This window comes from Mixophyes fleayi, chromosome 1, assembly GCF_038048845.1.
Source record: "Mixophyes fleayi isolate aMixFle1 chromosome 1, aMixFle1.hap1, whole genome shotgun sequence".
In the NCBI taxonomy this organism is placed as follows: Eukaryota; Metazoa; Chordata; class Amphibia; order Anura; family Limnodynastidae; genus Mixophyes; species Mixophyes fleayi.
Window position 1 is genome coordinate 128,633,289 of NC_134402.1, and position 25,458 is coordinate 128,658,746.

General features: G+C 37.4%; 1 protein-coding gene across 2 annotated transcripts in view; it reads right to left on the reverse strand.

The window, feature by feature from the left end:
- Positions 1–25,458, reverse strand: part of LOC142142035 (bifunctional heparan sulfate N-deacetylase/N-sulfotransferase 3-like) — a 223,685-nt gene that overhangs the window by 157,938 nt on the left and 40,289 nt on the right. For both annotated transcript variants that reach the window (XM_075200342.1, XM_075200341.1), the window contains exon 2: positions 15,142–16,257. In XM_075200342.1, coding sequence (XP_075056443.1) covers positions 15,142–16,125 — 984 coding nt within the window. In that variant the 5' untranslated portion in view covers positions 16,126–16,257. The remainder of the gene's footprint in view (positions 1–15,141; positions 16,258–25,458) is intronic.

Consider the following 25,458-nt stretch of genomic DNA (forward strand, 5'->3'; position numbering starts at 1 on the left):
TAACTGTTTCACTTCAGAATTGCTGAAATTATAGAGAACATTGCTGGTAATTTGTCGTCGTTTTTTTTAGTTTGATATTATTATTTTAAATGTTACAGGGTTTTTTAAATAATATTTTAAATATTTGGTATTTTAGAATGTTGTTGAAATGTGGTGATCACCAACACCGCATTGTCATCTTAAGTTAGAAACATTAGAGGAGTGCATAAAATGATACTCCAAGCATTTAGTACGGTCAGCAGATCTTTGCTAAGTACAATATTTAGATTTAAAATATGTGACAGCAAGTGCATGACTTATTTATTCTATTAATTCTGCCAAGAGTCAGCAAATTAAAAAAACAAGTAGCATTATTCAACATTTTACGCAATCATACCAAGTTCAAATGGAGACAAAATTATAGGTGTGAGGAGCTAAACAAAGTTGTTTTTCTCATTAAAAACAAAAACATACACTATATGGACAAATGTATTCGGACGCTTGACTATTACACCAACAGGGACTGTAATGACATTGTATTCAAATACATATACTTTAATATGGAGTTAGTCCCCCTTTTGCAGTGATAGCAGCTTCCATTCTTCTTGGAAGGCTTTCCACAAGATGATGTAGTGTTTTTGTGGGAATTTGTGCCCATTCGTTCTGTAGCGCATTTATGAGGTCAGGCACTGTGGTTGATTGAGATGGCCTGACTCGAAATCTCCGTTCCACTTCATCCCAAAGGTGTTAAATGGGGTTGAGGTCAGGGCTCTGTGCGGGCTAGTCAAGTTCTTCCACACCAAACTCATCAAACCATGTCTTTGTAGTCATTGGTTTGTGCACTGGGGCACAGTCATGTAGGAATAGAAAAGGACCTTCTCCAAACTGTTGCCACAAAGTTGTAAGCATTGCATTGTCCAAAATGACTTGCTATGCTGAAGCATTAAGACTGCCCTTCACTGGCGATAAGGGACCTAGCCCAAACCTTGAAAAACAGCCCCACACCATTATTCCTCCTCCACCAAACTTCACAATCGGCATAATGCAGTCAGGCAGCTATTATTTTTTTGGTGTCCGCCAAACCCAGACTTGCCCATCTGACTGTCAAATAGAGAAGCGTGTATGTAAGCATAGTTTTTGTGCTTACATTAATGTCAGTGGAAGTTTGGAACTCTTCATCTAAGGAATCAGCAGAGTGTTGGCAACTTTTACGCACCATACGCCTTAGCAGTCGTTGACCCCACTCTGTGATTTTACGTTGTTTTTCGTTTCGTGGGTGAGTTGCTGTTGTTCATAATTGCTTCCACTTTCTAATAATATCACTTACAGTTGACCGTGGAATATCCGCAGGGATGAAATTTCACGAACCGTCTTATTGCAAAGGTGGCATCTTATCACAGTACCACGCTTGAAGTCACTGAGCTTTTCAGAACGTCCTATATTACATCACAAATGTTGGCAAATGGAAACTGCATGGCTAGGTGCTTGATTTTATACACCTCTGGAGGTCCTGTAAAAAATTCTGAACAAGGCCTCAAGTAGCCGGGACCAAATAAATGGTGAGTGGTGCCAATAGTCGGCAGAGTTAACACTTCATTAGCCCTAGCCACATCAGTTTTAGGCAGTTTCCAGGGTTATACCATTAATTTAATAGTAGTTGAATCTCCACCAGTTCAATATTCTCACTATCAGTATAAATAAAAGCCTCTGCCCACCTGTACGCAAAACTTTAGGGTGTCCCAACCATGGTGATGTGTACCCTAACTTCCAAAAAGAGGTTCCACTTTTCCAATGTCCTCTGTACATCTTCTTGTGGTTAAGGGTGGGATTTCAAAGATAACAAACACATACTTTTAACTAAAACTTTGATTACTTTGTTTTGTGACAGGATGGACGGCCTATATCACCCTGTCTGTTGCGTTGCTGGAGACCGGTTTTACTTGCCTTGCCACCGTCCCCTTTTTGCTATCCCAAATGCACCCTCCAACTGCAATAGGAGGGGATTAAGCTGCTTCCACCATTGGACTCCTTAATGGTATCCAGAACTGCGTCACTATTGGTAACTGTCGCTGCTAGTGTACCCCCTTGCTGGTACCCCTGACCTCTTGCCTTCAGATCAGGGTTGCTGTGGATGGTACCCCTGGTCTATCACACTGGCCAGAGCTGCAGATAGCAGGCTAAGCATTGGTACTGGAAAGTTGAGTTGCCTCACTGTGCCTGCATGTGTTTCCTTGCAAGTAACAATGGTTTACAGAGGAAGAACAATGATTTCAAGCACCACCCTCCTTTTAAAGCTTCCAGTCTGTTATCTAACGCAATCAGAATGACAGAGTGATCTCCAGCCTTGTCCTCGTCAACACTCTCACCTGTGTTAACCTGATGTCAGTTGGTCCTTTTGTGGCAGGGCTGAAATACAGTAGAAATGTTGTTTTTGGGATAAAGTCTTTGTCATGGCAAAGAGGTACTTTGAAGTTAATTGCAATTCATCTGATCACTCTTCTTGACATTCTGGAGTATGTAAAAATTGGCATCATAAAAACAGCATTCTCAAAAGTTTTGGCCATGACTATACAGGCTCCAGGGAAATGTCTGTTGTTGTCTGCTATATACACGGATGACAGTTAAGTACTGGTTAGACAACAACACTAGTGCATGCATGATTTTCTGGTGACATGCTGATTACAATGACAACTATGTGCAAAGCAGATGCCTACAGGCATAGATATGAATGAACCATTTGTTTGCAATATTTTCAGAGCAGTTTTCTCATGTCATATTCCATATGATCAAGCCCTTGACAAGACTTTCAACGCAAACCCCCAAAAATTCACGCAAATAGGGTTTGTGTGCGCCTGAATTCAAAAAAGGTGCGGATGTGAAGATACGTGTGGTGATAAAGACGGTTGTAGGTTTACTAGACAGGACAATAGATACGCCCAATACATACAGTATGTGGAATATAAAACCACAAAAGAACGCACAAAAAAAAATATTCAACTCATGTGAGCTGTTAACAATATAGACATTAATGATAAAACATTAAAAAATAAAAAAAAGTGTTTGTCTTTTTTCCCATGAAATACATTTATTAGTATTATATGAATGTCTATTGTACATAAAAATTTTCCAGTTGCTCTTGATTGCAAATTTAGACTAGACCTGTAGCTGAAGCAAGAGATACGGCTCAAAAACAAGTACCTGAGAGACGCCCAGAGCTTGAATCAGATGCTGCTGCTTGCGTACAAGATTGGCAGGCCCTTATTGTGCATTGACTATGGGCAAACACACCCTTAAATTGTAGGCTATAATAAGTGTGAAAAAGAGTGATTTTGTGGATTGTATGGACAAAATCTCTGTTTATCTATTTTAATGAATCAGGCCCTTATTGAACATTAAGCTATTAAGTTAGTTAAACATTACACCAATTATTCCACTGAGAAGTTTTGTAATCAGTGAATATTGCAATATGTGCTTAATATCTTTGAGTTTCTTTAAGAAAAAGAAAGTGAACAAAAATGTGCATACTTTGTGCATACATGTCTGACACTACATCATGAGTTGCAATACAGTAGGAGAAGAACTATGTATCTCACACACTTTTATTTTCACCAAGATGTCTTCCTTTTAGAGTAGATGTCAAAGTCTCACGATTTTTGCTCTCCAGACACTTGAGATTAACATACTACATTCTGAATGTTGCTGCTGTAGTATCTCAACTGAAGTCTTTTCAAGCTGATGAAGAACATTTACGTAATTGTTATTGCAAATTTAAAAAAACAATTTAGAATAGAACAGGCTTATATTCTTTAGCTTTTGAATATACAATTCAAATAATTGAAAAAAAAAAAAATTATAAAAATTCATGTGACTTTGCCACAAAAAATACTTGTACAATTTCCTCATCAATTTTTTAAACTTTTTCTTTATTTTACTACTCAATAAATTTAGGTGTAAGGATTATTATTATATGTGTAGTGTTAGTATAGGATGCTGTTTGCTGACCATAGCCTAAGGTACCAGCTATCTCTCTCCAGAGGTTAGCACCGTCATAAGAATTTTGAATGCAATAACAATAGGGAGACACAGAACTACTGTTGAAACTGATAGTTCCATTTGCTGAACTGATTTATTTAATGTTTGGCTCAGTTCACATTAACTGAGTCAGCAGATGTTGCTATCTTCTAATTAACACATGCTAGGGATGAAGAGGCCTGGCTCTAATATGATCAGTAACAGTGGGGAACTCAGCAGACTTTTGAGCTGGGCATATAAGCATTTCAGCTGGTGGGACAGAATGAAATGTGGTTGGAGCATACACAGGGATTTACTGGAATTAATTCCATCTTTGTCTTTAACCCCTTCGCTGCTGAGTCATTTTTCACCACTGTATTGAACAGTTTTTGGCAATTTTTGGGCTTGTCACATTCTAACATCAATGTAAAAGTACTTCCTGTATAGTACCAACATAAAACATACCTTTGTATGTTCCCAAAATACCACTGTTTTTTATGTATAACCCAATATTGGAATGCCCAGTAGTTTGCAGGATGTTGTAAAACAGCTGGAAAAAAACAATTTTTTTCATCCAATTTAAAAGTAAAAAAATGTTTATATAACATAGATTACCTTGCTGAATAGGTCAAAGTCTTCTTTTTGCTTTTTTTGTATGTAAATTGTATGCATACTCATATACTCGTATGCTCCTTTTTTATTTGCTGTATTATAGTGGATATACAGTCTGGTGATCACCAGACAACATATATTAAATGAAATTTGCTCTTTTAAATAATGGTACCTCCATGGCAATCGACTTTTAGAGTCTTACCCTATTCCCTTGGCTCTTCCACCCAGTGCTGGGGGCATACCAGACACTCTCTGATGTCATTGGGCTCACATGGGGCCTAATTCATTAAGGCATTCAAAACAAACATAAATTGCATTTTATTTTTAAAACACATGTAAATCGGGCATACACACGTATTCAGTATTCAGTAGGAGCAGATCTGAAGATACGTCTGTTGTTCAATACAGCTCTAGGTGCACTCTGCTCAAACAGACAATACACCGCGGAAAGCACAAAAACATAATAATATTTGATTGATGTCATCTGTTATAAGGATAATATAGTCATTATTGATAAAAACATTAAAACAATAAAGTTTTTTTCTCATTTGTTCAAAGTAAGGCAAAAAAGGAGCAAATGTTCTCTTGGACAAACCATGTTACAATGCAAGGGCTGCAAATTAATTTATCATATTTATTTTTACACTGAAATGTAATGTTGATCTAGGACATGCCCTACTCAAACTATAAATCTGTCCCCACATTTTTAAATTATCTCCACGTCCAATGCGACATGGTTTTGCCCTGGTCCAAAGTTACCCCTTTTTATGCTTTGCTCTCCTAAACGACTCAGGTCCTATGCCTCTTACCAAGTACAAATCCGGGTATATCTTTAAACAGTGTATTAGAATACTTATATTCCTTTAGAATAGGTGTGGCTACCTCTGTGGCAGTAGCAGGGTCATCCATGGAGATTATCTGTCACGGTCTGTCTTGGGTTACATTGCAGTATTTTCTCCATAGATGCTGCTTTGCCTTCTGCAGACCCTGTCTGCAAGGGGTTAACTCCTCATTGTTGACTGCGCATCCCAATTACAAGTAAATGAGACTTCCTTTAAGAGACTGCCTTTCCCTACAATCTGAGCCAGTTCATCAGTTGTGACCTGATCCTGACCTACTTCCTGGTATTGACTATTGCTAGTCCCTTCGTTTTGCACCTTCTGTTGTGAGCCAGACCCTGGCTTTATTTTTACCTTGCTCCTGCTCATTCCCTGGCATTGTGGCTTCTGACCCTTGGCCTGTCTGACCCTCTGCTTTCCTGACACCCGAGGATCATCTAGTGCCACGTGCCTCCTGGCTAACCTGTAATCCTGACACTTGTGGATCATCGGAGCCTTGCGCCTCCCGGCTAAACCTGAATCTTGTCATCCGTAGTTATCCAGTGTCTCCTTCTTCCCCTGCATCTCCAGCCTCAGAGCCTGACCTGATAAACCTGCTATCCTGTGATGCACCTGCCATCCCTGCCTTCTTGAATATGCTGCCTCTAAGAACTGAGTTGCTGTTAAGCGCTAACTGCCCCTATTGCTTGCTGTGTAACTGTGTTATACATAAAGACATTCTGTTTTCATTACCATAACTCTCCATAGTATTTATGCTAGGAATACTGGAAAAAAAAAATTGGATGGATGGAAATCCAACCCCTATAAGAAATACTTAGACATGATAAATTATAGTACAGTGATAACAGCAGTGATAACACAGGACTTATCCACTTGTCACTTTTGGAGGTGAGGGCATAAAGGGATTTACTTAATATTTCCTCATAACATAAGCACTTTTGAGATTTTACAGATTTTACCTTCTTATGGGTTATCTCCCTCAAACGCTTCCCATCTTCCTGCTTCCACTCTAGGCTTGCCTTGCTTAAATGGTTGCATCTTAATTTTGTTCACGTTGCTGTGATTGTTCATAGCATTTGAATTTAGCAACTATTCATATAACTGACACTCAGAACGTATTTTGAATTACAGATCTTTTCCAGAAACCCCTTCAAGTTTGGGTGTTTGGCCACTTGTTCATCTTATGGGCCGCCAGACAGTCGTTTGTACGGGACTTGTCTTTAATTACTATCCAGGTGGAAATCTAGTGGATTGGCAGGAGGGGGGTGTGCTGGCCTGTTTTCAAGAATTTTGTGTGCCAAGGATCAAGCTCCAGATTGTTTATTAATTCATATAGGGGGTAATACTTGGGTAAGGTTAAATCGATTGGGCTCATTTTACATGTTCATCATCATCATCATCATCATTTATTTATATAGAGCCACTAATTCTGCAGCGCTGTACAGTGAACTCATTCACATCAGTCCCTGCCCCATAGGAGCTTACAGTCTAAATTTCCTACTATAGACACACACTCACACACAGGCAGACAGAGACTAGGATCAATTTTTGATTGCAGCCAATTAACCTACCAGTATGTTTTTTGGGAGTGTGGGAGGAAACCGGAGCACCCGGAGGAAACCCACGCAAACACAGGGAGAACATACAAACTCCACACAGATAAGGCCATGGTCGGGAATCGAACTCATGACCCCAGTGCTGTGAGGCAGACGTGCTAACCACTACGCCACTGTGCTGCCCATGTTCATAGCAGATTTGCAGCTCATAGTCGATAGCTGGCCAGCAATTAGGATCTGCTGGTTCAATACCATACCTAGGTTAATTTGGAGGGGTGCCCATACTGAAATGGTAATGGACAAAGTTAGATGACAGGCTAATCAATCTGTTTCTAAATTCATGAGGCCCTCGGGGGAATCGTGATAACATAACACCCTATGATAAAATTTTGTCTTCCCATTTTTACAGACCCAATGGGATGCAGCTCATAGACGACAGATTGGGTATTTTTATAGCCCAAACTTTTAGTTCTTTGGTGGAGATTTTCGGGTCAGATGTTGATGAGCTGTGTGTCCATCAAAGGAACACAGCTTTGGTAGGAAAGCAGTGTAGTCAGAGGTTAATACATGGTGAAATAGCTTATGTTAGACCTCAAGAATCTTCCCCCTTCGCTCTATGTCTCTCTTAGGATCCTAACGTGTCCTTTGTGCCAGAAGGGATGTGGTTCTTCTGACGCTTTAAGCAGGCGCCTGGAATTCTGGGTTGGTTGGCCATCCCTATGTTTTGTTGTATAGAATTAGCTTGGTAGTTGAACTTGCATTGCTTTTTTGTCACCATCGTCTAAACATTTTTTTTCAGGTATTGAGTATGTATCTTTAGTATATAAGGGGTAGAAGATGAATGTGCAGAGAGAAAATATCAGCAGTTTGGTATTTCATGAAACACAAAATAGCAGTTTATTTGTAATAGTAGTAAATGAAATAAATTCACAATACACTAGAAGAATCTATGATCAAGGGATCATTTTCAATATTTTAATACATTACTGGCTGCTTAGCAAAAAATTTATAAATATTTGGTAAACATTTACAGCCATAAGGGTTACATGACACAAAAAAACGTTGAAAGACCCCAGTTTCAACTACGCCCTTGTTATTGGACTGTACTACTAACCCTTCCAACAATGTACTATGGGACAGCTAATACATTATGAAAATAATAAAAGGAAATAATTGCAGCTTGTTAAAGAGGGCAAGTGACAAGGTAGGAATTATTTTTATTCTCTGACAATTCTTTCACTAGCGCTGTGTTATCTCTCTTAAAATATAAAATAATGAGGCCATTACAATTTTCTTCCACATATTCTAATATATCTGTCGCCTGGTATTGGATTCCGCCCACTAAACATGATCTGTGTCTTGCTTTTAACTGCACCATCAAGGCATTATATTTCATATTTACTTGAGATAACACATATTAAAATATAGTAATGTTAAAGTCATTTCACTGCTTTTCCTCGTGTCTCCATTATTTGGTTAACAATGTCACTGCTATTTTATGTTCTTGCAAAGGTCCGTATCAAATATGCTATAAAGTGATTATAGCCTTGTTAGTAGAATGCTAATATACATTTAATTGAATATTAGTTGATGCTTCACTGGCTAGATGTCACCAATTGAAAGCAAGCTATGTACTAGCCTTTATTTCTGCCAGTGTTTATATAATGCAAACTCCCACGTTACATAAATATATTCTTACATTAAAAAAATAATAGCTTATGTAAACTTGTTTACTCATTTTTAATGTTTTATTCATTTAAAACAAAGTGTTGTAAAAATATATATTTAATTCACCCTGTACAGTAAAATGTGGTATCATTGAAATTTGCCATTTCTTTAAAGAACAATTATTCCTTGAAATTAAAAGTTTTGCATATAAACATGGATTACCCTTACCCTAACTTTCCACTGTAGTTTTATTTTAAACAAGTAAGCTATTTAAATATTTAATTTCATCACATAGAACTCTTGAACTCTGGCATTTGTTCACTAGTGCAAAAGTGAAAATATTCTGTAACCCATGGCAACAAAGCAAACATTTTATTTTCAAAGATGCTGCTGCACATTAGCACTTTGACACTTTGGGCCTAATTCATGATCAAATGCCAGCATGCCCATGATGCCAGGTTACTTTGGCACTTGTAGTTCTACAAGTGCCAACATGTACTGGAAGACATGGGTATGTTGGCATTTGCTAGGTCCAGTTTAGGGGAAGTCTGTATTCATTTTGTTGGCCAAATACCCTTAGGGAATTTAGCTATGTGCGGAACAGGCTAGGGCTTAGTGACATTCTGACCCCACACTATGAGTTCCCCTGTTATAGTGTCACCATCCCAGCCTTTCGTAGCATTGGTGGTAGCGCCTAGCCCCTGAATTTGCTGCTACCAGCCCAGGCTAAGAGCACTGGTTCTGGGGGGAAGGGGGTATTTCTTTTTTTTATTACTATTTATATATATATATATTTAATGGAGTACATAAAAACACAAGTCATCAAGATGATGATAATGATGATGATGACTGGTGTCTCCCCAGCATTATCATGGGCTTAATAATGTAATTACATTTATTTGCTGATTCAAACAGATCTTAAGAGACTGTGCAACTCAGCAAAAAGTTAACAAAGTGTTTCCAGCTGGGCAAACATACTCGAAGACAAGCATAAAGCACTTGGACAACTCACATTACAGACAATGCAGCCATTTCTAGCATCTCAAAATTCAGACATAGTATTGGAAGTGATTCATTTAAGAAGATAAAAAAAGAAATCATCATCTGCTTGAGCAAAAACCTTGGGAGATCTTCAAATATACCCTTATATATCACCTTCCTCATAGGCAAAAAGAAGACTGTTCCAGGTAACCTCAGCTTTGAGATAAGTTTATATCCTGTATAGATGGGGCTTCTCAGTGACACTGATATTCCAATGAAATGGTACATTTATAACAATACCCTCTACAGAAGATGACCTCATAAACCCTTAAGGAATAAAATATCAGAATCGGAATGGGCAGTAGTTGGGAAAAAAATATTAATCATATTTGATGTAGGAAAATCATTTTTTTGTTTGGGTTTTCTCATTTTGCTCACAAGGTTTCTTTGCTGTGTCAGCGCTGTGCCAGATAAATAATTGGACGTCACTAAACTTTGAGTAATGTAATCTAAAATGTTGGTCAATCTGTTAAAAGTTGCATGGTATTGGTACTCCACTTGGTACAGTTTCTCAGGACCAATAGATCTGTATTGCTTTTAGAATATTCATTAATGCTTTTAATAGTTATTATGCTGATTGTACTTACTTAGTTATACTGACAATCACATAACTTATACAGTTATTTGCTCTTTTTTCAGTCTCCTATGTATAAAGGTGTGTTACTACTAAACCAACTTAATATATAATATAGTTAAAACAATGGGTGGTGGCAAATAAGCCATGTACCCCAACAGTGTTACTATTTGTCACAAATTACTCTGTACCAAAAACTTTAGTTCTTCACTGAAAACAATTTCCTAACAAATGGAGTCTTGCACTACAATTGTTCTCAGATCGTAAGTTGACATTACAACGGTGCCTGAGCACAATTTAGAAATCATAAATACCTTCACTGCTAATCAATAAACAGTGTAGATATTTTAATAAATGCAAAATGCTCATTTACATTACAACAGACAATAAATAACAAAACTATTATGTAACTAATAACATTACATGTATGTACAGGAAATGTCTAATTTGCATTCAGGGATGTTGATAAACAAAGTGATTGCTCCCCTAAAGTGATCAATTTCCCAAAAATTAAAATGTGGCATTTTATTTGAAGTGTCAATGCCATTCGGAATGAAGGCTCTACAATTCTGATTAAGTAATAATGAAATGATGTTTATTGTTTTACAAATCATTGTCACTGTTAAGAGTAATAGAACATATCAATAAAAACAACATAACACATTAAACTTTTCCTTTTAATAAGTTTAACTGTTTATATTTTCTTTTAAATCTTATTTATAAGGAGTAGATTTTAGTTGTTTGAGGTGTTGTACTTAATATATATATATTTTCTCTGCACTATGCAATATCCTATTTTTTTTTCCAGCATTACTATGGACCTTTTTTATAGTCTCCCACACTCTGCAAACAGCTTTTCAACTCTGCATCTAGTACTAAATGTTGATCGCAGAGCCAAGAGAAACTACCCTCTTTACACATAGCCTACCGTACATCCATTTGAAAGGTCAGATGTTCGCTGTGGGAGCCGTACAGACAGGGTGATCTTCAGAGCTCTGAACACTTTGTTTCCAAAGACAACATAACACTACAGACTAGAATATTGTTGTTTTCACTTTGAAAATATGGATCTTTTGTTTTGTATATGAGTTGCCAATTTTGCTTTGGCTTTTAAATTGATTCAAGCGACAGCCTGAGAATAGCATAGCAAACAACATTTCTAGCTACAAAGATTAACATGAAAGGTCATTAACCAGATGTGAAGGAACGGAATGTAAGAAAGATTATTTTGACTGTGCTAATTGGTTTTAACAAGTCTTTATATTTTTGTTGCTGTGGTGTTTTGCACTTTTTCAGATGTATGCGATTGCATAGAGAATACTTTGACGAAGATTACAAAGATAATGGAGCTAAAACCAGACATGCAATCAAATTGTTATTATTATGGGCTACATACATACAGTATATACAGGTATATACAGCTAGACCTTAGGACAACTTCAATATTATTATGTGATTATTATAAAATGTGTTCAAAATTACATGCATAAGATGCGTCTAGCTAAAAAAAAAATACCACGATAGTATAAGGTTAGTGTAGGGAAAGGGCAGAGATAGTGTAGAGTTGTAGCTTGACAGTGTTAGTAGTAAATTACACTGTCATATTACCCTATTTATATACAATATATTAATAAAAAGAAGCGTCATATACTCAAGCAAATAAAGTCTTGACAGTGTTATTGGTAAATGCGAAAGTAACATTTTCCATACTAAATACAAACACAAATACAAATACAAATGAAATGAAATGCAAATATTTGTTATTTTCCCCTGTAAAACTCCTTTTCTGCAATATACCAAATGGAAATGACAGATAAGTAAAAACTTCATATACTATAGCCACGGCGCTATCAGCTGGAGGGGTCTATGTGCAATCATTCATTCAATATAAGCTATATGATGTGCTTCTGATAGTCAATATTATCATTGTGTATTGTTGCACCATCCCTCTAGCACCTGCAAGAAATATACCTCCGGACAGGCGTTTCCACATATAATTGAGTGATATTGTTAATTCTTAGTGTTTTCCTGGAAGTATTCTATACACTTTCTTTTTTTATTTCCTTCTTTGTTTCTTTCTACACCATTACCATTTTTGCAATAAAACATTCACCTTGGCAGCTACTAGGCTTAGGCACTCTATCACTCTACTGCCACTATTAAATTACATCATTATCTAAGTTGAAAGATACTATGTACAATGAGTAATACCAAATTAACATTTTTTCATGCACAGGGCCTGATAAAGGGTTCAGACCGCCCTAGGATAATACACTTATAGTGCCCCCTCACATTTCACATCTATCTGCGATAGATAGAAAAATTCATCCTTAATTTAAAATTTGGGTTCCTTTTTTGCCCACCAATACTTTGTTCCCATGTTTTTTCAAAACTCATCTCCACTTGGCTTTTTAAAAGGGTCACAGCACTCTTTGTCACTCAAACCAGAACTTAATAGCAGAACAGTGGTGTGAATGAGCGCTACTCCGGGTGAAGGAGTCTGTCACTCCTGTCTCCATCCTTGACTCTCCTACTTGTTTATCCTCAAGCACCCTCCCAAGAATGAATCATTGTCTTCAGTCTTTACCATGGGAAATCAGTGCCTATAGAATATAATCATACACTGTCAAAATCATTACCTTTTGTCACATTACACCTTGGAAATTGAAATAAATGAAATCAAACTTTTTCCAACTGTATTTACACATTATAACGCTCCACATCAAGTGAAAATAACATTTACAAAAATTCTTAACAATTAACATTTTTTAACTACTACTGGTCTGGATAAGTGACCATAACCTTAGATTAACCATTATAAACTTGTTCAGGTACAACCAGTGACCATCCAGATCATACAACAAGCTAATTGTGACAGGGTGGCAAGAATGAAGCCTCTTCTGAAAAAGTGCCACACTCAATCTCGTTTGCAATTTGCAAAAAACAACAATTGGAAGATTCTGATGTCACGTGGCAAAAGGTTTTACGGTAAAGTTGAGACCAAGATAGAACTTTTTGCACACCACACAAAACACACCATATCTGTTGTGAAACATGGTGGTGACAACATTATGTTGTGGGAGGGGTGTTTCTCTACAGCGGGGACTGAGCGATTGGTCATGATTTAAAGGAAGATGGATGCTGCCAAGTACACCCATATTCTTGAGAAAAATCTGTGATCTTCTGCTTGACAGCTTGAGCTGGGCAGGTGGTTCACCTTCGAGCATGACAATTAACCAAAACATACCCCTCAAGAAAACAATGCAGTGGCTTAAGGATAGGATGGTGAATGTCTTTGACTGGCCAAGTCAGAGTCTTGACCTAAATCTGATGGACTTGAAGAGAGCAGTCCATTACCGATCACCATGAAATTTGGCTGAACGTGAACAATTTTGCAAGGAAGCATGGTCACATATTCCAAATTCTAGGTGCACAAAGCTGATAGAAACATATACAAACAGACTGATAGCTGTAATTATAGCAAAACATGGTTCTACAAAGTATTAATTCAGGAGACTAATCACTTTTCCAACCCTGTTATTTTAGTTTTTCATTTTTTTTTTCAGTAATGCCTTTTTTTGTTAGTTGAATGCTGTAAGGCAAAATGTGCAACTAAAACTGGAAAAAGTTTGATTTAATTTATTTCAATTTCCGTGGTGTGATGTGACAAAAGGTAATGATGGTTTTTTTATAGGTACTGTTGTCAAGTTTACAGTCTTACAACATTTATTTTTCTTTTAACTATTCAACTGTTCTATTTAAAAATTAATTTCAGTTCATACCTTTCTCTACCTGTCACAATTTTGCACCCCCAAAAATGTTGCACCCCACGAAAGCCTTGTGCCCTAGGCTATAGCTTAGTCAGCCTTTTGGATAATCAGAGATGCATGTCATTTTAGCAATATTTTTCCAACTTCCTGTTTGTTGTTGATTGTATCAGTTCAAAACAGCCTATATCCTGTGAATTCTCAAAAATGCTGAATTGGTTTTTTTTCACTTCTAGCTCTATTGAAAAAAAATCAAATAACAAAACATAGTTTGGCACAATTTTATCTATGAACTCAACCAAATCATTCTGTAATATAATGTAATAAATGGTGAGTTAAAATCTGTAATGAATGTACTTATCATGTGATTTGTTGATACTATTCATTTAACTGGTTTAAGGAAATAAAACCATCAACAATGGGGTTTAAATAGGTAATGAATATAAAAATGGGCTAACTAATCTCTACATATATTGTTATATAACATTAATATTAAAAGTGCCTTTGTATATTACATGTTGCTATACTTGCAGAACTGTTAGGAGTCCTTAGTAATTACCATCCTTGCCAATCTTACCAACTAATTACTAATGCTCAGTAACTACCAAGCAGTATGTAATGCATAGATCATCAACTGGCTTGCTTGCTGCTTTTGGATAAATAGTTCTCTATGTTAAATAAAACGCTCTTGAAAAAATAATATTATCTCTGCTGATTATTTACATTAACAATTTCAAAACACTTTAGGATATAATTTATTATGCAACTTCTCTAGAAATATAATTTAATTAAATCATGCAAAACAATCACACTTAGCTGCTCATACTATTTCCATTATTTCTTTTAGTACTATCCAGTAATAAAAAATATTATTATTGGAATGTTTTCCACAGTGTATGTTTTCTTCCATTTATAAATGCTATACTTTGTAAATAACCTATTTTTATAAACAGTAAACTATTTTACAGTACTAATGTGATACAATAGTTCATGATAAATTAAAATATGGCACCTTAGAAACTGCTGCTGAATTAAAAATACTGTATTTCAAAGATAAAAATTGGAAAATGACAAAGATATTAACTAGGGCTTACCTTAACATCATTGATGTTCATTCTGGTCCCCTCTTTTCCTACAAAAATGTCATCAATGTCCACAAGAATGTACCTTTCAAGGGACAAGGCAAATTTCTTCTCCGAAAGGAAAGATATAGCATCCACAAAAATTAGCTTGTGCAGCCAAAAATTCAAGTTATTGCCAAAGAAGATCCTTTGAATTCCATCATTAAGTCCCAAGTCATGAATAACTGTGGCAAATAAGGACATTTTAGACAGCTGCTGGGGTGGGGCACCAACAGGCATTTTTACTTTTGTAAAAACTATGGGTTGGTAAGATGAGTGATTAACCTCAAAAACAGTCCACTCGTTTCCAAATACAGCACCTTTGCCTGTTTTTGAAGGTTTTGTTATATGAAGTGAGGGTGTTTTGGGATTAATACAAAAGTTTTTGACAGCCATATTGCTGTGTATCATAAATGGGAAGCCCTTTAAGTGAAAAGTTTGAATGTTGTTTTCCATGCCTTTAAGAAACCCAATAATGCTAACTCCATACTGAAGACAGTATTTATCCAGAAGTTCCTTATTCCATGTGTCCATGTTTACGTATTTCATAAAGTTTTCATATATTATAAGTGCATATTTTCCGATGTGGTTTTCAGTGAGTGGTAAGAGGTCACCTTTTCCAGGAGCAATTTCTGCATGGAAATTAAATCTGCTTGATTCTAGAATACCAATAATGTCTTGACCAAGTTGAGAATATTGACTCTCTATAAAAACCAAGATAATGGGTTTTGTTGATAACGAAACAGACGGTCTTCCAATTTTTCTTTCTAGAAGTTTATATGGTAAAGATTCAATATCTCCGCATTCAATTTCCATTGATACTTCGGAAATTTCATTGTCTTGCTTGTAACCCGAGTACAAATAATATGCAGAAATTACAATGCTTACCATGCAAAAAGTGGCAAGCAGGAGGATTGTTCTTTGAAAATGCTTGTGAAATTTCATGATATAATTCATGTTGGCTAATTGTTGCAAAGAAACGTCAGGAAACAAATAGGACTTAGGATCTCATTCCGGGCCAGCCAAATAATTTATGTAACCATTGCAGCACATCTGTCGTTTTCCAAAACACTTTAGAGAATGTGAACACTAGAAGAGAGAGAGAGAGAACCATATTATTTTATTTACACCATACTTGCATTTTATGTTTTTCTTGTGACATGATTCATTTTGAAAAACAGCTGCTAACTTGTAAATTTATGAAACATGTTTGAAAAAAAAGGGGGGAGGGATTTTTGTCTGTCGCACCAAATGTGGAGAATTACTTTACCCTGTTTTCTAGTTTTTAGATATTTCTCATTTGTTAGGTACTGGGTGCAACCACTAAACTGTTTTGTTTTTTTTCTCCTTTATCGTATTTATGAAACATGTAAGCTGGCAAACTCATTGAAACAATCAATTGCCGGGGGGAGAACTAATGTAGGTAAAAGCATGCTAATTGTAGTTGGAAAAAAAATATTACATTATTAAATTTATGTTTATTATATTGAGCATTTGATAACTTCTATTAGGAGGCGTGGTTTCAGTTCAAAGTTAACATTTTGAACGATAAATCAAATATATCATATTTTAGTGATGGTCAACGTGGCTTAATTCAAGAGCTGCAAAGAGGAAGGCAGAAAAGCCTACTGCAGTGCCTCTTACTCCAGTATACTGCTTGATCTCCCTGCATTAAAGTTTATAACAAAGCAGAACAGGAGCAGCCGGCTGGGGGCGATAGTTGAAGGCTTGGTGAGCTGGCTGTCGGTGGCCAATGGAACCATTATAATGAAAGATGATAGGTTTCATTTGTGGGTAAGAACTGTATAAATTGAATCCTGGATGAACTGGCAACTTGGATTGATAGAGTCGCTTTAGTAAAATGATTAGTGAAGACAAATAATAGAGCAATCACTTTGTGGAACTGAAGAGTAGTCAGTATGAGTAATGGAGGGCTGCTTGGAAGAAGGTTACAATTAACAATATGGGATATGATGAGCAAATATATTGGGTATGATGCAGGGCTGACCTGCAAAATTGGAGTAAATTACTCTTAAAAAAAGAGCACAGAAAAATGTCTGCTTATAGGCAGAACTGTACCACATCTTGAGATATGTCCGCCTCTCCATCAGCAACATATGCGCCTGCTTTATGACAAGACATCCTAATCAGCAAGTATTTGCACCTACCCTATAGCAGGTACAAAAGATATGCAGGTTTGTATGAGCAGCTTTTGTGTAAGCATGTCTTTACTGTACTTGGCCAATGTTAGAACATCCCTTCCGTTCCCATGCCCTATTTTTAGGTGCAGGCGTAACGACAGGGTGGCACAAGTCTCCGCAGGCGCACATGCATGCGGCCACTTTCAGGGCCTGCGCAGAGCAATTTCACACAAGCTACCTTATGCAAACCGGTGTATGCCCCACACTACATCAGCCCCATTAGTGTTTAGTAATGTCATTAGCACACAAAGGAAAATGACAGATGTGGCAGCAACATGATTTTTATAAGAGTTTGAAAGTGAAAAAAAAGGCAGAATTGAAAATGACCAAAAGACAATACGCTTGTGATAATGGAGTGATGGTGTAATTGCTTTCATAATGCATATTTCAGATATGGGAGAGTTAATGAAAATCTACAATGTCAGTCTTAACTAGAGATGGGCGGGCTCGGTTCCCAGAGATCCGAACCCACCCGAACTTCGCCTATCCGAGTACCGAGCCGAGCAGGCTCGGTACTCTCCCGCCCATTCAGAATCAAAATCGAGGCAAAACGTCATCATGACGTAGTCGGATCTCAGAGCTCGGTTCTCGCGATATTCGAAAAGCATAAATACCCGCCTACACAGCAATCCATTGCCATTTGACAGAGGGAGAGAGCAGGGTTAGGTCACAGACTGTATTAGAGCAGGGACAGAGCAATAATTGTACACCTTATTCTTTGTATTATTATTTAAATTCTAATCTATTCAATTCTATTATTATTACCAATTCTATTAGCAATTGTTAGAGCAGGAGAGAGGAGGCTTTTTTTTCAATATTTTGCACTACAAGTGCTTTGGGGTGTCCCATATTCCCCAGTGTGAAACAATCATTTTTCTGGCTGTCAAAAGTGATATTTATCAGCAGTATCTATACAATTTTTTGCACTACAAGTGCTTTGGGGTGTCCCATATTCCCCAGTGTGATACAAGAATATTTCTGGCTGCAAAAAGTCATATTTAGCAGTATATATCTATACAATATTTTGCACTACAAGTGCTTTGGGGTGTACCATATTCCCCAGTGTAAAACGCCAATTTTTCTGGCTGTCAAAAGTGATATTTATCAGCAGTATCTATACAATATTTTGCACTACAAGTGCTTTGGGGTGTCCCATATTCCCCAGTGTGAAACACTAATTTTTCTGGCTGTCAAAAGTCATATTTATCAGCAGTATCTATAACATTTTTTGTACTACAAGTGCTTTGGGCTCATTAAAATGGATTCAAAGCAGTCCACATATGAGCAGAATCAGAAAGCAGGTGCTGGCACCAGTCCTGATGGTAGACTTCCCTGTACGTCATCTGGTAAAGCATATGTAAAAGTACATAGTCTTTTTAAATCAGGGAAAAAAACACACCCAAAAAAAAATAAGTATACTTATAAGCATAAGTATAAGTATAAGTATAAGTGTAGGGTGCAATCTACCCCCAAATAGGAAAGGGACTTGGGGCATTTCTATATCACGTACAGTCTTGAAAGGCTGCTGTTTTGGCAATTTCTCAATAAGGGTAGGGTGTCATACACAGACTGACCCCAAACTGGCTTTTATCCATTTCAATTAATATTGTACAGTCTATAATGGCTGAATGTTTTACTATTTTCTACAAGTGGAGGGGGGCCTATAGAGATAGAAACCAAACAGCCTTTGTCCATTTCTATTTATATTGTACAGTCTATAACGGCTGAATTTTTTAGTATTTTCTACAATTGGAGGGGGCCTAGAGAGACAGAAACCAAACTGCCTTTGTCCATTTCTTTTTATATTTAACTATAAGTGTAGGGTGTAATATACACCCAAAGACGATGGCTGCATTGCCAATATGCATAGATGGAGAGGAAGACAATCTGGTTTGTGTGTAGAATTAATGACAGCCTACCAGGAATAAAACAGTTTTTTTCATTATTATATAGCTTATGCCCAAAAACATTGATTTTTAAACAAAACCAAACAAAACCAAAACCAAAACCAAAACACGCAAGGGCGGTTTGGCAAAACCAAAACCAAAACACAACGGTAATCCAGATCCAAAACCAAAACAAAATCAAAACACGGGGGTCAGTGAGCATCTCTAGTCTTAACCAACAAAGAAATACTAAATAGATCTAAATAAGCAAATTAATAAATGTTTTAGGTGGGCCTTTCAACCGGCAGGGTGAGCTCATGGTCAAACACTTTGTGCCTGGTTTATTAAGGAAAGTAAGGCAAAAAAAGAATTAGTTTTCTCCAGGGCAAACCATGTTACAATGCAAGGGGCTCAAATTGGTATATTATTGTGCACATAAATACTTTCTGGTTTTTCATAAAGCACAATGAAATTTAAAGTTGATCTAGGACATTCCCTTTCCCAACTATAAATTTACATCATATTTTAAATTTACTGACACCTCCAATGCAACATTGTTTTGCCAAAGTTACTCCTTTTTTTGTCTTTACTTTCCTTCATGAATCAGTCCCTTTATTTCTAATAAACTTAGTAAGGTAGACCTATTAAATGAGAGTGACACAGATGGCCAAACTGACTAGGTAAAGCTCATTGTGGGCTAGATTAGTTTTAAGAATAATATATAATCTCTTGATTATTATCTAAATGAATATACTTACACTTTTGCATATCCCCTAACTCCATAACTTCTTCAGTCGAGCGCTATTGAAGATGTAGGAAAAGTGTGTTATCCCAGAAATATTGTGAATGTGTAGCATAAGCCAATGTGAATGAATTATCTGGCACCTGGCTTCAGCTAATGGGGTGGTCTGGGGGCTACTCTTTACCTCAAATTTGCTTATTTTCTATTACATGATTAGGTCTTGGATTATGTAAAAATATATATTGGTATGGTCACCTATTAGACAAATGTGTCTTAAATAGTTAACAAATATAAGTATTCTATCCATGTCACTCGTAACTGGTATGCCATAGAGAAATTGTCATTAAAACATCCACTCTAGGTTCAGAAAAATGTCTACAGTACTTGTAATTACTCTCAAGGGGAAGTGGTAGATTGATTTGCTTGATGAAATGGGAGTATTGGAATTGATGGGCGATTTGCTAACTGTTACTTTGGAACTTTGTGCAAGTGAAATCCCTCTGCTGCTGTAATCAGTAACTTCTTATGATATTAGTGACTGTAATATTATAACTTGATAAGTTATATGATCAGAAATATTTAATTGTCCTCAAGGTTTTTATTCCTGCCAGTTACAGCACTTAATAGGATTACAGGGAACAAGTAAAAACTCACCATATTTCATCATTGATATTACAGGTTTAATGACATTTTACTATATATTAAAGTGCCTTGTTCTTGTGAATATTGCATCAAAAGCTAAATATGGAACATTGTTTACAGCTCTGACTGCCTATATCACAGTGAAAAGATTTTTTTTCAGTCTGTTTGCCTTGGTGAGGCCGATTCTTACATATATTGTAATGCTGAGATAAAAAGCAGGCAACTTCTAGTCTTATGAAAACTTAACTTTACATTAGCCCTGCAGACCTCGAGATATACCTCCTGACAGGCATATGTATCTGCTTCAAAATCTATCTTACTCACATGTACGAGAACATGACCTTACTGTACTTTAACTTCGTTTGCTCACCCATTTCCTTGTCTGCTCTGCTTCCGCAAGGAGCCATAAATGTAATATGTGATCGAATCTGCAACAGGCATATACGTACTCATCTTTGGTGCACATGACCATCTCGCAAAAATTTGTTTTTTATGCAAAAAAATAAATAAATAATCAAACGTCCAACTGTATAGGAGAATCAAAGTAAATGATGTATATAGCTGAGTGAGGAAGCTTTGTGGAAATGGTTTTACTGAATCTCCCAAAGATAGCAGTTTGGGATATCAGAGACAGGTTCTCTGGTTAAAAATAAGTAAATAAATAAAAAGTAAAAAATGTGCAAACATTAAATTGACCTTTTGTTTTTAAGCCATATGACTGCATCATACCTTACATAAAGTATAGAAATGTTATTCGGCTATTGTATCACAAATGTAAGAAAACACTACACTTTAATTGCTCAATAATTTGAGATAGATAGATAGATAGATAGATAGAAAGAGAGATAGATAGATAGAGACAGACAGACAGATAAAACACTAATATGACAGCAGTTAAGGAAATATCACCCTAGATGATTGAAATAACTTAAGAAAATAAAATATAAATATTTGTTTCCATAGAAACACATTACGGAGAATAAAAATCTGTGAAAGTGACCTTCTAGAATGCTTCTCATTTGATGAGTATCAGTGAATGACTTAACCTGAGAATATGTACAATACAAGCTTATTTATATATACTAGGCCATGTAAAAGGTGTGTCAACAATGAAATGTAACAAAATAAAATATATAATTGCAATAGAATGCTGTATATATAAACATTCAAGTTATTGTATTTGTAAATTAAGCTGTATTGGAAAGATCTAAAGTGAATTGTGGAAATTGCAATGTGACATGAAGTAATACTGCTATAATATTTACATTGTGATAAAAGGCTGTGATATATGAAGAAAAAAGATATGTATAGAGGAATCTACAACAAAGTAAGATTGTAAACTCATATGCAGTGTCTGATGTCAGATTGGTTTAAATATTATGGCCTTGTCTGTATCTTTTGATCCATTGATAGGCTTAGTCATTCCTCTCTGAATCACTTTCCTGTCTCTATTTTCTTTGTATGTAGATTTAAGTTATTGAAATATATTACTATTGTATTTTAATTTATTTTATATTTAAATCACCTCTCTCCTCTTATCAGCTGCGGGCTTTCATTTACAGCAGATCTCTCCTGTACCTTCACATTCTCTTCTAAATGGAGATGCTTGAACCAGCTGCGTATAGTTTCTCAAATGAGTTGATATGCATATTACAAAAATTATCCGCAATTTATCAAATTATTGAACGATTAGAAAAGGCAAGCTATTATTTTATCAGCAAATGGCGAACAGTCAATGCAAACAGCAAACTTTGAACACAGTACTGTTTGCAATTCAAAGTAAAAAAAAGTTAAAATTACTTTCCAATTATTTCAAAATATTATTTAAATAGTGTTCAAAGATGCAAATATTTATAAACAGTAATTTTAATGTGAACTGCAAACTGCTGAGCAAATGCTCAATGCAATCTGTAAATGCAACCAACAAATTTCTAACCACAAACTGAAATTGTCATTCATCTCTACTCCGGAAGGTGTGCAACACAGGCCTTAGTTATATCTATATATGGTTTCAAGTAAGAAACTCATTGCAACTTAATATTCGCAAGAGTGGATTGTGGATTTTATATATATATATATATATATATATATATATATATATATATATATATATATATATCTATCATCATCATCAGCTATTTATATAGCGCTGCTAATTCCGCAGCGCTCTACAGAGAACTCACTCACATCAGTCCCTGCCCCATTGGATGTTATAATTCCCAAACATACACACACACAGACAGACATACACTGACTAGGTGTCACGGGCACTAGGAGTCTTTACCCAGGGATCACCAGGTGGTAGGCTTACCAGAGCAATGTAGATGGTAATAGAGTACTCTGGTAGCAGGGTGATCACGGAACAGGCAATGGTAGATGATGAGATGCTCAGGAAAGTCTATGACTAGCAGCACTGGTGATATGGAGGTATTAATACACGAGGAACTGTATGGACAAGGACCAGTGAAGGTAGTCAGTGGTCTGCGATAGCAAGTTGTACCACTGCTATAGTGAGGAGGAATGTCCAACAGCAACGAGGAGGTGATGAGAGTCAGCGGTCTGCGGATAGCAAGTTGTACCGCTGTCTGAGTGAAGGAATGGAATCCAAGTGGAGGTATCCGGGTAGTCAGTGGTCTGCGATAGCAAGTTGTACCACTGCTATGTGAGAGGATACAGGAACAGGTGATACAGGAAACAGGGATCAGTGGTCTGCCTTCAGCAAGTTGTACCACTGAATATATATGTGAGGAGGTGTACGGGGAGAGACTGCAACACAGGATGTACACGGGCACCTTAAACATGATCCACAATAATATGCACAATATATATAAATGACTGAACAGGTCTGCAAATATAGAAAGTCTCTTGAAGTAATCCAGCACAAGATAACACAGTCAATGATGGCAATAGACTCAGCGGATAGCAGACTCCAGAGGAGAACCAACACAGTCCAGCAAGGTATGCAATACACCAGCACAGTCAATGAGAAGTATGCATACCGTGGTTCAGAAGGCAGTCAGATAAGAGTGCAGCGATACCTGAGCGGCAGGAGGCCGGCAGGATGAGAAGTCCCTGGATGGATGAAGAAGAGTCTAGTAGGTGCAGCGCACAGGTAAGTAGACCAACAGGGACACGAATCACAGGAATCAGTAGAACGTGGAACTGGACTCGTGGAGGACCCAGGAGAATGGAGATGATCTAGCAGAGGAGTAGCTGATGAGATACCAATCCAATGCTGACAGGAGGGTAGAGACCAGCGGGACACAGGAAGGCGTGGAGAGCGGATCAGCAGCGGATGGACGATAGCGCTGACAGCAGCAGTAGGGCTCTGCGGACACACGGAGGTAACCAGTAGCAACCAACAGGTACCAATAGCGATGGAACACGGGAGAGCAGAGTAGACCAGAAGCTGTTGATCACGAAGAGAAGCAGATGGTAATAATAGCAGCAGTCTCGAGGAAACACGGAAGAGATGAGATGAGGCTGAGGTGCACAGGAGCAGCGGATAGGAATCAGCTAACAGTCACGATGGTGAACACAGGCTAGTTGCAAGCTGGAGACTGTAGTGCACAGAGGCAGCGGATAGGAATCAGCTTAACAGTCACGATGATGAACACAGGCGAGTTGCAAGCTGGAGACTGTAGTGCACGGAGGCAGCGGATAGGAATCAGCTAGCAGTCACGATGATGAACACAGGCGAGTTGCAAGCTGGAGACTGTAGTGCACGGAGGCAGCGGATAGGAATCAGCTAGCAGTCACGATGATGAACACAGGCGAGTTGCAAGCTGGAGACTGTAGTGCACGGAGGCAGCGGATAGGAATCAGCTCACAGACTTGATGATGAACAGGTGAGTGGATGTGGAGAGAAGGCTGTAGTGCACGGAGGCAGCGGATAGGAATCAGCAAACAGTCACAATGGAATATAATAGCGTTGAAGTGGTATAGAAGACTGTAGTGCACGGAGGCAGCGGATAGGAATCAGCCAACAGTCACGATGATACAGTTGATGGTAGAAGTGGTATGGGAACCACAGTAGTAGAAGTGGTTTGGAAACCACAGAGGTAGAAGTGGTTTGGAAACCACAGGAATCAGCAGCGCTGAATACACGAGGAAACATAGGAACACCTTCAGAGACTCATGGGGAATGAGACTCCAAGATCAGGCAACGTGGTGTTGACCACAGGTGCTTAATATAGGGAGTGTTGCCTGATCTGCCAATTAAGTTAAAGGGACATACACTGAAGGGTAGAAAAGGGCTGCGCATGCGCAGACCCTCAGGATGGAGGACGGCCACGGTTCCTAAATGTCCGGGAAGAGGCACTCACGGTCCGGTGAGTGACACTAGGGTCAATTTGATAGGAGCTAATTAACCTACCATTATGTTTTTGGAGTGTGGGAAGAAAATCTATCTTACTCACATGTACGAGAACATGACCTTACCGTACTTTAACTTTGTTTGCTCATCCATTTCCTTGCCTGCTCTGCTTCCGCAAGGAGCCATAAATGTAATATGTGATCGAATCTGCAACAGTCATATACGCACCCATCTTTGGTGCACATGACCATCTCGCAAAAATGTGTTTTTAATGCAAAAAAATAAATAAATAACCAAACGTCCAACTGTATAGGAGAATCAAAGTAAATGATGTATATAGCTGAGCGAGGAAGCTTTGTGGAAATGGCTACATTGAATCTCCCAAAGATAGCAGTTTGGGAGATCAGAGACAGGTTCTCTGGTTAAAAATAAGTAAACAAATAAAAAGTAAAACATGTGCATGTGGGGTCCTACTCACTATTAGTAAAGTGGTGGCCACTAAGG